The sequence below is a fragment of the Bos indicus x Bos taurus genome, chromosome 21, assembly GCF_003369695.1.
Source record: "Bos indicus x Bos taurus breed Angus x Brahman F1 hybrid chromosome 21, Bos_hybrid_MaternalHap_v2.0, whole genome shotgun sequence".
Taxonomy (NCBI): domain Eukaryota; kingdom Metazoa; phylum Chordata; class Mammalia; order Artiodactyla; family Bovidae; genus Bos; species Bos indicus x Bos taurus.
The window spans coordinates 26,413,427-26,429,134 of record NC_040096.1 but is presented as its reverse complement, the minus strand read 5'-3'; the positions used below and the strand labels follow the sequence as shown (position 1 = coordinate 26,429,134).

Below are 15,708 nucleotides of genomic sequence, written 5' to 3'. Positions count from 1 at the left end.
CAGACATGACTGAGCGACTGAACAACAACGACAACATATCTAAAATCTAAATTGCAGATCCAAAGTCCCATGTTATTTACACATTAATTGGCAGGGGTGGGGTAGGCAATCTCTCATAGTTCTTAAAACACATGGACTCTGCAGTATGGCCTCCAAGGGGTTGAATTCCAGCCTCCTCACCCACCAGCTGTGTACCCAGCATGGCCCAGCCCTTACCTGTTTTCTCCCATCAGCTCACATCTCCCTGCTGTCCGTACACTCGACATGCACCTCTCCATCTGCATGGCCACTGCCTTCGTTCAGGCCTCACAGTTTCTCCTGAGTCAGTCCTCTCTGGGCCCCTCACTGTCAGACCTATCTTTGCCCCTCCTCTCACTTCAATCCAGCTTCTAGAATGATCTTTAAGAACTTTCAGTGGCTTTTAGTAACACTCCATAGAGAGCAGAGGAGGGTTCCAAACCCCCAGGCTTAGCATACAAGGCTTCACCTCCAGGATCTGATTCTACCCACCTGTCTAGCCACATTCCCTCCAGCCACAGTCAATCACACACGATTCCCAAGGCAGCAACCTCTCTTCTCCCCGACATCAGAGCATCAATAAGGCCTAGATTCATTCCCAGACTTGGCTGCTTACTAACTGTGTGAACTGGGCTGATTAAGTTGCTATGCTGACCCTCCAGCATGTCACCTGCCCGACAGAGGTAATTACAATGCCTGGACCTCATGAGAGTTGTTGTGAACACTGAAGTGGGCTTCCCTGGTGGCTCAGATGGTAAAGAATCTGCCTGAAATGCAGGATACCTGGGTTCAATCCCCAGTTTGGCAAGATGCCCTGGAGAAGGGCAAGGCAACCCACTTCAGTATTCTTCCCTGGAAAACCCCACAGACAGAGGAGCCTACAAAAGCAGGTTATAGTCCATGGGGTCTCAAAGAGTCAGACACAACTGCGCAACCTAACACTTTCACAAACACTGAAGCACAGTGCACAGGGTCCTTGGCACAGTGATTCGCACGTTGTGAGCACTCTGAAATGAAGACTGTGATCATTACATACCTCCTCTACACTCACCAACACAACTCAGTATGCCTAGAAAGCAATTTTTTCCACCTAGAAAACTCCTTTATGTTCATGTTTCAGCTCAAATGTTACTCTCCACCTATTAGGCTTTCAGCGAGGCTTGGCCTCAGACCATAGGAGAGAACAGACAACCTTGACACTCCCAGTAGACGGGATCTCTTGTCCGTGTGCTTCTCTCATGAGTCCTCTGTGTGACCCTTGATCTGGGGCTTTGCAATGACCCACATGCCTAACTGTCTCCTCCACTGTGCTGTGACTTCTTTTAGTTTAATTAAATATTAACTTGTTTACTTATTTTGGCTGTGCTGGGTCTTCATTGCTGTGTGCAGGTTTTCTACAGTAGCAGTGAGGTGTGGTCACACTCCTGTGGAGCATAGGCTTCTCATTGCAGTGGTTTCTCTTGTTGTAGAGCATAGGCTTCAGTAGTTGTGGTGCACAGGCTTAATTACCCCACGACATGTGGGATCTTCCCAGACCAGGGATCAAACCAGTGTCCCCTGCATTGGCAGGTGGATTCTTAAGCAATGGACCATAAGGGAAGCCCACACTGTGAGCTTCTAAAGGGCAGGTGCTATATCAGACTCCCCCTAGGGTCCCCAGGAACTAGGAACGTAACTGGCCCATGGCTGGTGCTCAGAAAGTATCCATTGAAAGAAATGGAAGAGTGGCTTTGCCCTGCCTGAGAATGAGGAGGACGGAAAAGGTGGCCAGTGCTCCATATCACAAGTTAAGGTCATGGCTCTGATGTCCAACCAGAATATCAAACATCAATATGTCCAGCTTGGGCAGGACAGAATGGCTGAGGGTTGGTGAGAGGATGGAATCCACCCTTGTGGGTGCATGGCTTCCACACAGAAGACCAGCCTTTGGAGACTTTCAAATGAAGGGAAAAAAAAACAACACACCGTGTTCAACCAGCAAACTGTGAGAAGCGCAGGGCTGTCGTGGATGAGCTCATGGTGGGGCTGAGCTGTCTGGTGAAGTGGCAACACTGGTCTGACCACTGCAGATTCTAGCTAAAACCCCAAAATAACCTCAGGCCTCTGGCATGCTGTGGCCGAGGCTTACTGAAAGTCCAGCAGCATCGTGAAGGAAAGCATCAGCCTCACTGATGAGAAAGCACCAGAGGCTGCCAAGAACCAAGCCTCTTCCTGATCAGGATGGTCCCAGAGGGAGGTAACTTGATCTCAGTCAAGCACACCCCCTCCACTGGGGCAGATCCTGGCTCTCCTGTGCAGACACACAGCCAGTTAATCAGACATTTTCCATGGATTATTCTGTGGTGATGAACCAAGCACATCAGATGATGATGAGTAGAGAGGTCCCTGTGATAGACATGGAGTCTGGCTCAAAGCAGGATGCCAGTCTGAAAAATGCAAGGCGCTGGGGCAGTGACCATGGAGTGGAGGCAATTCCCATCTTCAGAATTTCAAAGCTACCCCTGGACTCTGAACATACCTCACACACTGGAAAATACAACCTGCTGTGGGTGATCTCTTCTGCACCAAGGGTGATGTCTCCTTTGCTACGTTGAACACAGAATATTGACTTCTTTAGAAGGAAGGATTGGACAGAGCAACTGTAGAACTCTGTATTTGCTTTAGTCATGCACCAGATTATTTTTTTTTCTTTTTAGCTGCACCATGTAGCATGCCAGAATCTTAGTTCCCCAACCAGGGATGGAACCTGTGCCCCCTGCAGTAGAAACACAGATTCTTAACCACTGGACCACCAGGGAAGTCCCTAGCTCAAATATTTTAAATGAAGCTTATACAGTATACTTGGTGGTTCAGATGGTAAAGAATCTGCCTACAGGGCGGGACACCCGGGTTCAATCCCTGGGTCGGAAGATCCCCTGAAGAAGGCAATGGCAACCCACTCCAGTATTCTTGCCTGGAGAATTCCATGGAGAGAGGAGCCTGGTGGGCTATAGTCCATGGGGTTGAAGAGTCGGATACAAATGAGCGACAAACATTTCACTTTCATAGAGTATACAATGCTGTGAGGCTAATTGGGAAAGTCACTGTGTAATAGAAAGGGTTTCTGGAATATAGCAGAATTTTGGGGGACATTTATGTTTTCGATGAAGTCAACAGGTACCAGGTAAAAGTTTGCCTGCACAACTTGTTGGTTCAGAAATAAGCACAAGTGTTGCCAGCAGGCTGTCAGAGAAGTATTCACAAGGTCCTTGCTTGCTTCACAAAGTCTACTGCTTCTACTCACCTTTAGAGACTGCTAAGGTCGCCTGTAGATATTCTGAGCAACTTTGGTGCTTAGGCACCTTCATACCTCCTAACCAAGTCACTGTTTATAATTAAGGAGTTTAAGCCTATGAGCAAGTAGGGACAGCATTCCTCATGGACATTTACAAGGCATCATTCAAGCATCAAGTGAGTGGCTGTTCCAGTGCTCCGGTACCATGACCTTATTATACAGTAAGCATGCCAATGACCTTATTCCAGCCACCTCATCTATGTCAGATGACTGTCTGTGCCATCTCAGAAGATTTCTGGGAAAGTGGATTCTATAAACATCTTTGGAAATTCTGGCAAAGAATTCTTTCAAAACCCATTCCCCTTAGGTTAAGAACTATTTTTTTTTTAAATCAAGGCAGACTTTTTTCTTCTTCCTTTCACACATCCATCCACCCACGTGGTCTGTTGTTCAGTTACACAGTCATGTCCGACTCTTTGCAACCCCACGGACTGCAGCACACCAGGCTTCCCTGTCCATCACAATCTCCTGGAGACTATGTGAAATGTAATACATTTACATGCCAGGTCTGACCTCACCACTGGGTTGAGAAAATGAAGCATGCATTTGGTCTTGAGAGCTCTAAATGTAAAATAGTGTGTGATATGTGTAATGAATGGAGTTATGAATCAAGTGAATATAGTCCACGCTATGTCTAAAATGGCGGAGAAGGCAATGGCACCCCACTCTAGTACTTTGCCTAGAAAACCCCATGGGCGGAAGAGCCTGCTAGGCTGCAGTCCATGGGGTCACTAGAGTTGGACACGACTGAGCGACTTCCCTTTCACTTTTCACTTTCATGCACTGGAGAAGGAAATGGCAACCCACTCCAGTGTTCTTGTCTGGAGAATCCCAAGGATGGGGGAGCCTGGTGGGCTGCCGTCTATGGGGTCACACAGAGTTGGACACGACTGAAGCGACTTAGCAGCAGCAGCAGCAGCATGTCTAAAATGGATAACCAACAAGGACCTAGAGTAGTATAGCACAGAGAACTCTGTAAAATGTTATGTGGCAGCCTGGATGGGAGAGGAATTTGGGGGAGAATGGGTACAAGTATAAAAATGGCTGAGTTACTCTGCTGTGCACCTGAAACCATCACAGCATTGGTAATTGGCTACACTCCAATATATTAAAAAAAAGTTTAAACAGAAAAAACAATGGACTTATTAATCAAGAAACAGTATTAACAGCCATGGAACAAGATATATATCAATTCAGGATGCTGGAGGCATGATTGAATCGTCATGTGTGCATACAAGCTTAATTTCCAGAACTTCCATCTTTATAGAAACACAGCAACCAAATACAACCAAACAAAACAAACAAAAAAAAAACCAAACAAACAAACAAAATGACACAATTTCTGAATTCACAGCAAACCACTCAATCCAGTGGTATGAAATGCTATTTAGAAAATTCTGCTTGATTGCCTAAAAATGTCGTTTTTTTCTGATGATGAAAGTCATGTAAAAATTTGGAAAATGCAAGACTGAAGACAAAAGAAAAAAGTAACCAACAGTCTACCACACAGAGATACGATTACTATTCTACGTACAATTTTTCAACACATAGATACACCATTCACTTATAATCTAAAAATAAAATTGGGATCATGATTGCATAACCTGTCATTCTTTTTAATACTTCTTAGCACTTTGCTTCACTCTTTTTTTTAAGATTTATTTGTTTATTTGGCTACGGTATGTGGGATCTTTGATCTTTATCATTTTGGCATACAGAATCTTTTAACTGCAGCACATGAATTCTTAGTTGTAGCATGTGGAATCTAGTTCCCTGACCAGAGACTGAACCCAGGCCCCCCGCACTGGGAGTAGAATCTTAGACACTAGACCACTAGGGAAGTCTCATGCTCCATTCTCAAATACCTTCTGAAAGCACGCCTATTTAATGGTTGTCTAGTATCCTATCATGGCTTCCCTGGTGGCTCAGACGGTAAAGAATCCACCTGAGATGCAGAAGACCTGGGTTCCATCCCTGGGTTCAGAAGATCCGATGGACGAAGGCATGGCAACCCACTCCAGTATTCTTGCCTGGAGAATCCCCAGGACAGAGGAGCCTGGCGGGTTACGGTTGATGGAGTCACAAAGAGTTAGTCACGACTAAAGCAACTAAGCATAGCACACAGCACAGTATCCTATCATATAGACATTTCATGCTAGTTTTAGCCAATTCTTTATCATTGAAATTTAGATATTTACAATAGACTTTGAAATTTAAAATAATTCAAGGTTTTCACAACAATGTTTAACCATACAGTACATACATCTCTGATTAATTCCTATACATTGGTTGCACATTTTAAGGCATTTAATATATACTCTCAAGTTATTCTACAGAAGATTTGTACTGATTTAAATTCACATCAGCAGAACATTGACCTTTCCAGGTGGGTAGAGAATCCGCCTGCCATGCAGGAGACTTAATGAGACACAGGTTCAATCCCTGGGTCAGGAAGATACCCTGGGGAGGGCATGGCAACTCACTCCAGTATTCTTACCTAGGAAATTCCATGGACAGAGAAGCCTGGCGGGCTACAGCCCATAGGGTTGCAAAGAGTCGGACATGACTGAATCGACTGAGCACACACGCACAGCAGAACACAAAAGTGTCCATTTTTCTGAACCTTCCCAATACTGTGTATTTTGTCTTATAAATTTTTTGCTACTTGATAGATAAGAGAAGATGGTATAAAATTATTTTAACTTGCAGTTCTGATGAACAGGAGGCTGAATTCCTTCCAGATGCTTAGCATGTGTGTGTGTTCATATTTGTAAATATATGTAACACCCTGTTCAGAGCTTTTGCTCATTTCTTCCTATTCAGTGAAAATCCGCCTTTTGGTCCAAATTGTGCCCTCTGGAACTATCCTAAGTAAGTTAAATTCCTCCTTCATATGACACCCCCTCAAATACTTGAAGACAAAAATCATGTCTTGCTTTCTCCAAGATAAACAGTCCTGGCTCCTTCAACTGTTTCTCATGTGGCAAAGTTTCAAGGGTGGCTGTTGGAGATTCAATGCCTCACAACTCCTTCCGCCCTGTTAGCCTGTACCCTTCAGCTCTCTAGTGTATAGAACTCCACAGGACTCCAGAAAAGCTGGCCTTGAATCACTTTTTTAGAATTATTTTTCTTTTTGGCCACATGACAAGTGGAATCTTAGCTCCCCAACCAGGGATCAAACCCATGTCCCCTGCATTAGAAGAGTGGAATCTTAACCACTGGACCACCAGGGAATTGCCCTGAATCCTCCTGGCAGACTCTCTGGATGCAGTCACCTGCCTGCACCTTGGTCCTCAGCCTCCTTTCTTGTGATAGGCAGGCGTGGCAGTCAAATAAAATGGTAGAAAAAGAGCACTTTGAGGCCAGAAATGGGAAGAGAAGTTTGCCTGGTATAACAAGGACGATGAATTCAAATGAGGAAAGCATCAAGAAGGAGATGATCTGCTGGTCCCAAGGGGCTGAATTTGACAGGACTGGGGTAGCTTTCTACAGAGTCTCATCTGGGGAGCCTCTCCTGACCCTGGGGCAGGTGAAAGACCCCGCCTCCATCCACAGCGCTGACTGCCTGCCCACACTCTCTTGGAGTCATCTGTGTACCTGCTTGTTCCCCACCAATACATCTTTGCATTCTCCAAGGGCTGGGCCTCTGTCTAGTGCCCAAGAGCCTTGCTCAGCAGATGGCACGGATGAGGCCATCACGTGTCCCAGTGAGCCACGGCTAGAAGTCTTTCACCAGGCTGCCCACAGCCCTTTGCTCTTCTTTGCTTTTCATCAAACAACCTTCCAGCACAAATGTGTTGTCTCAAGTACTTTCAAACCTCATAGATTTCCTGGACAATAGCCATGGGCATTCATGCCAGTGACGAGGAAGCCCCGGGGCATTAGAGAGTTGTACCTGATTAACACGTCAGCTTTGGAGGACTCTCTCTAAGAACCCTAGATCTGATGAGTTCTGAAGTATGGTCAAGACTATGGATCTACAAAGCTAAGGTCCAGGCTCTGGACACTGTAAATGAATCACTGCCCTCTGAGTTTCTGTCCTTGAGCCCAACCTTAAGGCAAGCAACACCTTGATGATTTTATGCATTATGATCTAAGTATGGGCTTCCTAGGTGGTGCAGTAGTAAAGAATCTGCCTGCCAATACAGGATACACAAGAGATGCAGATTCCATCACTGGGCTGGGAAGATCTCCAGGAGAAGGGAATGGCAACCCATTCTAGTATTCTTGCCTGGAAAACTCCATGGACAGAGGAGCCTGGTGGGCTACCATCCTTAGGGCCAAAAAGAGTAGGACAGTACTGAGCAACTGAGCATAGGCATGAGCATGGTCTAAGTAGAAAAACATATACAAATAAGATATACTATAAATAAAACTGATATATTGATATCTGTCTATCTATATCTCAAACATTAAACATTGCCAACTTCAGTTCAGTTCAGTTCAGTTCAGTCGCTCAGTCATGTCCGACTCTTTGCAACCCCATGAATCGCAGCACGCCAGGCCTCCCTGTCTATCACCAACTCCCGGAGTTCACTCAAACTCACGTCCATCGAGTCAGTGATGCCATCCAGCCATCTCATCCTCTGTCGTCCCCTTTTCCTCCTGCCCCCAATCCCTCCCAGCATCAGAGTCTTTTCCAATGAGTCAACTCTTTGCATGAGGTGGCCCAAGTACTGGAGTTTCAGCTTTAGCATCATTCCTTCCAAAGAACACCCAAGCAAGATTAATATAAAACCTCACAGTAAAGACCTATTTACCTCAGTTCTTATTACCTGATATATCGCACTTGGATTTCAACAAAGATTTACAAGGTATGCTAAAAGGCAGGAACAAACATAGCTCAAAGAGACAACTAAATATCAGAACCAGACTCAGATATGACATGGATTTTGAAATGACTAGGCTGGGAATTTAAAATAACTATGATTAATATGTTCAAAGAGCTAGTGGAAGAAGTAGATAAAATAAAGAACATATGGGTAATGTAAACAGAGAGATGGAAACTCTAAGAAAGAATAAAAAGGAAATCCTAGGGAAAAAAAAAAAAAACACTGTAACAGAAAACAAGGCCTTTGACGTCTCATCAGTAGACTGGACATAGTCAAGAAAAGAATCAGTGAGCTTGCAGATATATCAACTGACATTTCCAAAACTGAAATGCAAAGACAAAATCAGAACAGAATACCCCCAAACTGTAGTCCAGTTTCAAAAGATGTACATGTAATTGGAATACCAAAAGGAGAAGAGAATGAAACAAAAGAAATATTTGAAGAAATAATGTCCAAGAATTTTCCAAAGTTAATGACAGACCCCAAACCACAGACCCAAGAAGCTCAGAAAAAAATACCAACCAATAGGGCTTCCCTGGTGGCTCAGTGGTAAAAAATCCATCTTCCAAGTAGGAGACGCGGGTTCAATCCCCACGTTGGAGCAATCCTGTGGAGAAGGAAATGTCAACCCACTCTAGTAGTCTTGCATAGAGAATCCCATGGACAGGGGAGCCTAGCAGGCTACAGTCCATGGGGTCACAAAGAGTTGGGCACAATGGCACCCCACTCCAGTACTCTTGCCTGGAAAATCCCATGGATGCAGGAGCCTAGTAGGCTGCAGTCCATGGGGTCGCTAAGAGTCAGACATGACTGAGCGACTTCACTTTCACTTTTCACTTTCATGCATTGGAGAAAGAAATGGCAACCCACGCCAGTGTTCTTGCCTGGAGAATCCCAGGGACGGGGGAGCCTGGTGGGCTGCCGTCTATGGGGTCGCACAGAGTCGGACACGACTGAAGTGACTTAGCAGTAGCAACAGGGACTAAAAAACAACAACGATAATAACCAAAAAATCCCACAAAAACTAAACAAATTATACTATCATGTTCAAACTTCAAAAATCCAAAAACAAAGAAAAATCTTGAAAGAAGCCAGAAAAAAAGTCCCACACTACATATAGAAAAATGAGGATAAGAATCATGTAGACTTCTCATCAGAAACCATGCAAACAAGAAAGTGAAGTGAATACTTAAAGTGTGGAAAGAAAATAACCACCAACCTAAAATTCTACATCCAGTGAAATTGTCCTCCAAGTGTGAAGGAGAAATAATAACTTTCTATGAAAAACAAAAATGGTGAGAATTTATCACCAGCAGAGTTGTCCTGTAAGGAATGTTAAAAACAAGGTCTTCATGAAGAAGGAAATGATACAGATCAGAAACTCAGGTCTCCACAAAGGAAGGAAGAGCATCAGAGAAGGAATATAATTAAGGTAAAATAAAATATTCATATACTATAAAATTTGCCATCTTAAAGAATACAATTCAGTGGTTTTTGGTAGATTTGCACAGTTGCACAGCTATTACTACTATCTAAATTTAGAACATTTTTGTCACCTCAGAAGGAAACACAACCCTGAATATTCATTGGAAGAACTGATGCTGAAGCTGAAGCTCCAATTCTTTGGCCACCTGATGAGAAGAGCCTACTCACTGGAAAAGATCCTGTGCTGGGAAAGAGTGAAGGCAAAAAGAGAAGGGGGCAGCAGAGGATGAGATGACTGGATGGCATCACTGACTCAATGGACATGAATTTGAGCAAACTCCGGGAGATAGTGGAGGACAGAGGGGCCTGGCATACTGCAATTCATGGGGTTACAGAGTAGGACACGACTTAGCAACTGAACAACAACACCACCACCAACCATTAGCCATCAGTCCCAATTTTCCTCTCCCCCCAGAACCTGGAAACCACAAATCTACTTTTTGTTTCAATGGATTTGCCTAGTCTGGATGTTTCACATACATGGAACTGTAATGTGGCCTTTTGTGTCTAACTTTCTTTTACTTAGCATGATGTTTTCAAGGTTCACCCATATTATAACATGAATCTGTACTTTATTGCTTTTTTTCCCCCTCTCCAGCCCTGGCATCTGCCAGTCAATTTTAATTGCAGGATAATTCTTTACAGTGTTATGTAAGTTTCTTCTGTAAACAATGTGAATCAGCTATAAGTATACATATAACCCCTCCCTCATGAGCCTCCCTCCCACTCCCGCCATCACACCCTTCTAGGTCATCACAGAATATTGAATGGAGAGCTCTTTGTGCTATATAGCAGCTTTCCACTAGCAGCTATTTTACACATGGTATTGTATTAATGTATATATCAATGCTACTCTCTCAGTGTGTCCCACCCTTTCCTTCTCCTTCACTGCTTTTTATTGCTGAATTATTATTAGCTTAGCTTAGTGCATTGAAGCTATCATATGGGTATACCACTTTTTATTTATCCATAAATGTACACATGTAATTTGATTCCACATTTTGGCCACCATGAATAATGCTGCTATGAACATTCAGGTACAGTTTTCTTTGTGAACATATGCTTTCAGTTCTCTTGAGTATATACCTTGGAGTGAAACTGCTGAGTCATACGGCAACTCCAGGCTCAACATTTTGAGGAGCCTCCAGACTGTTTTCCAAAGCAGCTGCTTCATTTTACACCCCCACCAGCAAAGGATGAGGGTTCCAATTGCTCCAAACCCTTACCAACAGGCATTATTGTCTGTTTTAACCATACTAGTGAGTGTGAGAGGTATTTCATCATTGTGTTTTGATTTGCATTTCTCTAGTGACTTGAAAACAATTATCATTTCAAATGTCTCTCTGACTTTCCAGAGTGCTCTCAGTGACAGATCACAGAAAGGATTTGTGAAGCGCCAATCACCTTTGCAGGACTGCTCTTTTACAAACCTTTGTTTCAAGTAGCAAGACTTTTTTCCATTACAAAGACCATCACATTCTAACTGCAAAGGAAAATAAGAGTATTTTCCAGTCTCTTTCTATAAGAATGCATGTCTAACAGGATACATGGCGACATGAACCAGCATTCAGTACCCTAGGAATGAAGATGCAGGTTCTCCTTACCTGCTGGCGGCCAAGCCTTGATGTAGCCTGTGCAGTGGACCACAGCATACTGGGCTTCTCCTTCCTTCACAGGGCCAAGGCCATTCCTAGAGAAAGAACATCATGAGCTGGCTTTCAGCACCTGGGGGTGAGGCAAGGATGCCCATGACTCCTTTAGTACCTAAGCTTCTGGGTTCACCTGCTGACCTTGTGTTTCTCAATCTTCACTTCCACCATCCCCCTTTCCCTCCTCCCTCATAGTATGCATATCCAAAATAAATCCACCCAAAACCTTTCTCAGCTGAGCCACAGTAACTCTGATGTGTGAGTCTCTTGGTGCTTTCTATGGCTAAGCCTGTCTTTAAGTTCAGCTATTCCTTAGCTTAGTGCATTGAAGCTATCCACTGACATAGCCCCCCAACATCCATCATGCCTACTGGGACTTTCCTGGTGATCCAGTGACTAGTACTCTGTGCTCCCAATTCAGGGGGCCCAGATTCGATCCTTGGTCAGGAAACTAGATCCCACATGCTGCAACTAAAGATCCCATGTGCCACATCTAAGATCCAGCACAGCTGAATAAATAAATATTTTTAAAAATAAAGATAAAAACTGAAAGGCCTACTGACCTGAACCTCTTCCTCATGGTGGTTAGTCTGTTTAGAGGAAGATGGTCCAAAGGAGCATTTCCACACCTAAGATGTGAGAAACACATTAGAACGAGTGAAGAGCCAGCCAAGCATATAAAGCCCACAGTGCTGCAGGCAAGTATATTTGCTGTTGTTCAATCACTCAGTCATGTCTGACTCTTTGCGACCCCCTTTGGACTGCAGCACACCAGGCCTCCTTGTCCTTCACTATCTCCTGAAGTTTGATCAAACTCACGTCCATTGAGTCAGTGATGTCATCCAACCACCTCATCCTCTGCCGCCCCCTTCTCCTCCTGCCCTCAGTCTTTCCCAGCACCAGGGTCTTTCCCAATGAGTTGTCTCTCTGCATCAGGTGGCCAAAGTACTAAAGCTTCAGCTTTAGCATCAGTCCTTCCAACGAATATTCAGGGTTGATTTCTGTTAGGACTCACTGGTTTGACCTCCTGGCAATCCAAGCAACTCTCAAGGCAAGTATATGGACCTTATCTAATGTGACCACACTTACTCAGGTGAGCCGTATAGCTAATTTCTTTCCAAAGTGCAGAAGCAGGGCTGCATGTCTATGAATTCCTATCATCACCGAAGGCAACGGAGGGGACCCATTCTTCAATGCACAGGTAGACAGTCTCCGGTCCAGCCCAGAAGCCAGAGACCTATGGACAGACACTCGGAGGATCCTGGCCATGCTCCACCCTGCAGATCATTTCAGTGTAATGTGGGGGCTTTCAGGGAACAAGGGAAGGGTGGTGATGACAGCTACAGCGTCTCTTCAGGCCCGAGCAGAGGCATCAACTCAAAACAGATGTTGCCAGTTGACAAACAGAATCATTTTCTCAAGCTTCAGATTCACAGTGTAGAAAGTCCCTCCTCTCCTGCAGTGTTCTGGCACTAGGAATGAGCAGACCACTGTGAGCCTGCGGATGGCAATGGACAAACTGGAGACAGGAGGAGAATGAGTCTGGAATCAGATCTTTTTATGGGTCCTTCTCTGAGAGGGAGGCGGTGTGAGGTGTCCCTTTGCCCTTTCAAGCAGCATCTTTTCTGCCTCCCTTCTCCATAACTGTCTCTGCATCCCAGGCTCCAAGCATCCACAGCCTGCATTGTGGCCAACCTCTGACCTGTGTTCTCAGTTCGCACTTCCATTTCCCAACTTCACAGTAGATGATGTCCTCAATGCCTTGGTGTTCAGTGCAGCAAAAACAAGAGTCTAATTATACTCTGAGGCCTGGGGCAGCTGCCAGAATGGGCATGTTTTCACAGCAGGATCCATCCAAGAGGTAGCCGCCTAGGGATGCTGGCACAGCCCTCTGCCCTCTGGCAGGCTGTGCCCAGTGTCTTCCTGAAATTAAGCTGCTTTATTTGGAGGGGAAGGCCAGGCTCTCAGCAGATGGCAGTACTCTTGCTTCATAGGTAAATCCAGGTAGTGTGGGTGTGGCACTGGGAAAAGCAACCCAGAGGTTACCAGGGCAGGGAGGGGACCACCTGGTTCTGGTCGATAGGTCAGTGATAATGGTATTGGAGGGCTTCCCAGGTGGCACAGTGGTAAAGAATCTGCCTGCCAACACAGGAGACCTGGGTTCGATCCCTGGGTCGGGAAGATCTCATGGAGGAGGAAATGGCAACCCACTCCAGTATTCCTGCCTGGAAAATTCAGGCTCTAGTCCATGGGGTCGTAAAGAGTTGGAGACGACTAAGGAACTAAGCACAGCACAGTAATGGTATTAGACTTCCCTGGTGGTCCAGTGGCTAAGACTCTGTGCTCCCAATGCAGGGGGCCTGGGGTCAATCCCTAGTCAGGGAACTAAATCCCACATGCCTCAATTAATAGTTTGCATGCTGCAACTAAAGATTCCGCATGCTACAATGAAGATCAAATATCCTGCTATAACTAAGACCCAGCACAGACAAATAAATTAATTAAATAAATAGGGGCATTGGAGGCTACTTAGGAATGGAATACTTGATGCTTCCAATAAATTATGCACAAGGCAACTTCTTAGATGGCACAATGAAGAATTCACCTTGCTGTGCTACACTGAATGTCCATCTAGCTAGGATGGGCATTTACTTTACTGGCCAAAGCACTGAGGAAAGCCCTTCCTGTGCTGGACTGCATTAACTGATGCATTTTGTCCCTGGGTGGACACTAATGCATGTGAGTCTGAGCCACTCAGCTTGTCCCTGCCGGCTGAACAGAGGGAAGACGGTCTGTGCAGTTGTTAGGTTGCTCAGTTGTGTCCGATTCTTTGTAACCCCATGGACTGCAGCACGCCAGGCTTCCCTGTCCTTCACCATCTCTCGGAGTTTGCTCAAACTCACGTCCAAGGGGTCGGTGATGCCATCCAACTATCTCATCCTTTGTTGCCCCCTTCTCCTCCTGCCCTCAGTCTTTCCCAGGATCAGGGTCTTCTCCAATCTCTCTGATGTCAACCCTCAACTCTGTATCTTCAGCCCCAAGCTCTCCCATGAATTCCAGAATTCTATGTCCAACTGCCGACTCCTCTTCTCCCTTTACAGGTGAGACAGACCAAGAAGGAGGTAACACAGGGCTGTAGTCAGGAGGTGACGTCACCAGGGTGAAGGTGTGATCTGAGAGCCCCTCAGGATGCTCAGCAGCAGGGGGGAAGGGAGTAGCCCCACCAGAGCCCCAGCCAACTGCTTCCCCAAACAGACCTCATCCTGCAGATGAAGGACCTCCGGGAACCCATGCACATTCTCATGGATGACTGCTGCCCTTCTTTCTTGACTGTCCCGGTCTTCAGGTCCAAGATCCGGCCTGAGACAGAGACAGAGAGAGAGAAAAGACATTTGCATGAACTTCTGTCTTTGATTGTGGGGTGCAGGTGAGGGGAGAGTTCTCCAAGTGAAAACACATGGGGCCATGCAAACTGTTTCTTGGAATTCCCAATATTCTTAAAGCAATGAAATCCACACAGTCCTAACGCTTTGTTTCTCAAAGAGTGGTCCACACCGGCCGTCTCTGCTTTGTCCAATTCCATCACAAGTCCCCCCAGGTCGGCTTTGTCTTCCACGGCTTCATGGAAACGGCATTCACCAAGCTCACTAACGACATTCTTATTGCTAAATCCAAAACATGCTTTCCCTTTGACTTATCTGACTGCTTTTGCTGAGGCACAATGATTCTTGAAAATCCTCCCTCCCCTTAGCTTCTGACAAGCACTCTCCACTCGCCTCCCCCAGAGGCTCCTCCCTCTCCCAGAGGCTCCAACCTCAGCCATGGTTCTATGGCTTGTTCTATGTATCTATCCCTTATGTCAGGAGTCCCCAACCTCTGGGCCATGGACTGGTCCCTCCAGTCAGATCAGCTGCAGCATCAGATCAGAAATAAAGTGCACAAGAAATGTAATGTATTTAAATCATCCCAAAACCATCCTTCCACCCCCGGTCTGCGGAAAAACTGTCTTCCATGAAATTGGTCCCTGTTGCCAAAAAGTTTGGAGACCACTGTCCTGTGTGATTTTAGCCACTCCAAGGTTTTGAGGATCCCCTCTACCCTATTGAACCTACATCTACACCTGAAGCACCAAGATCTAAACCACCAGTGGATGACTGCACACCTCAAAGGCAGCATCAACCCCACCCAGACACCAGCTAAAGCATCTCCAGCCAACAACAATCGAAGTCAGAATTCTAAATGTCATTTCACCTTCCTCTCCGTCACCTCCTGCACACTCAGCCTCGCCATCTTGCCTGGCTCATCATTTATTCCTCAAGGGAGACTCACTTCCAGCCCTCAGCATCCTTTCTCCTTGATCCACCTTTCACATGGCTGATGGCTGTCTAGA

The 15,708-nt window shown here is 45.5% G+C and overlaps 1 protein-coding gene across 8 annotated transcripts in view; it reads right to left on the bottom strand.

The window, feature by feature from the left end:
- Positions 1-15,708, bottom strand: part of ARNT2 (aryl hydrocarbon receptor nuclear translocator 2) — a 193,105-nt gene that overhangs the window by 76,907 nt on the left and 100,490 nt on the right. For all 8 annotated transcript variants that reach the window (XM_027521390.1, XM_027521387.1, XM_027521383.1 and 5 more), the window contains exons 6-8: positions 14,576-14,678; positions 11,882-11,947; positions 11,274-11,359 (exon numbers count right to left, since the gene is read on the bottom strand). In XM_027521390.1, the coding sequence (XP_027377191.1) occupies positions 11,274-11,359; positions 11,882-11,947; positions 14,576-14,678 (255 nt within the window). The remainder of the gene's footprint in view (positions 1-11,273; positions 11,360-11,881; positions 11,948-14,575; positions 14,679-15,708) is intronic.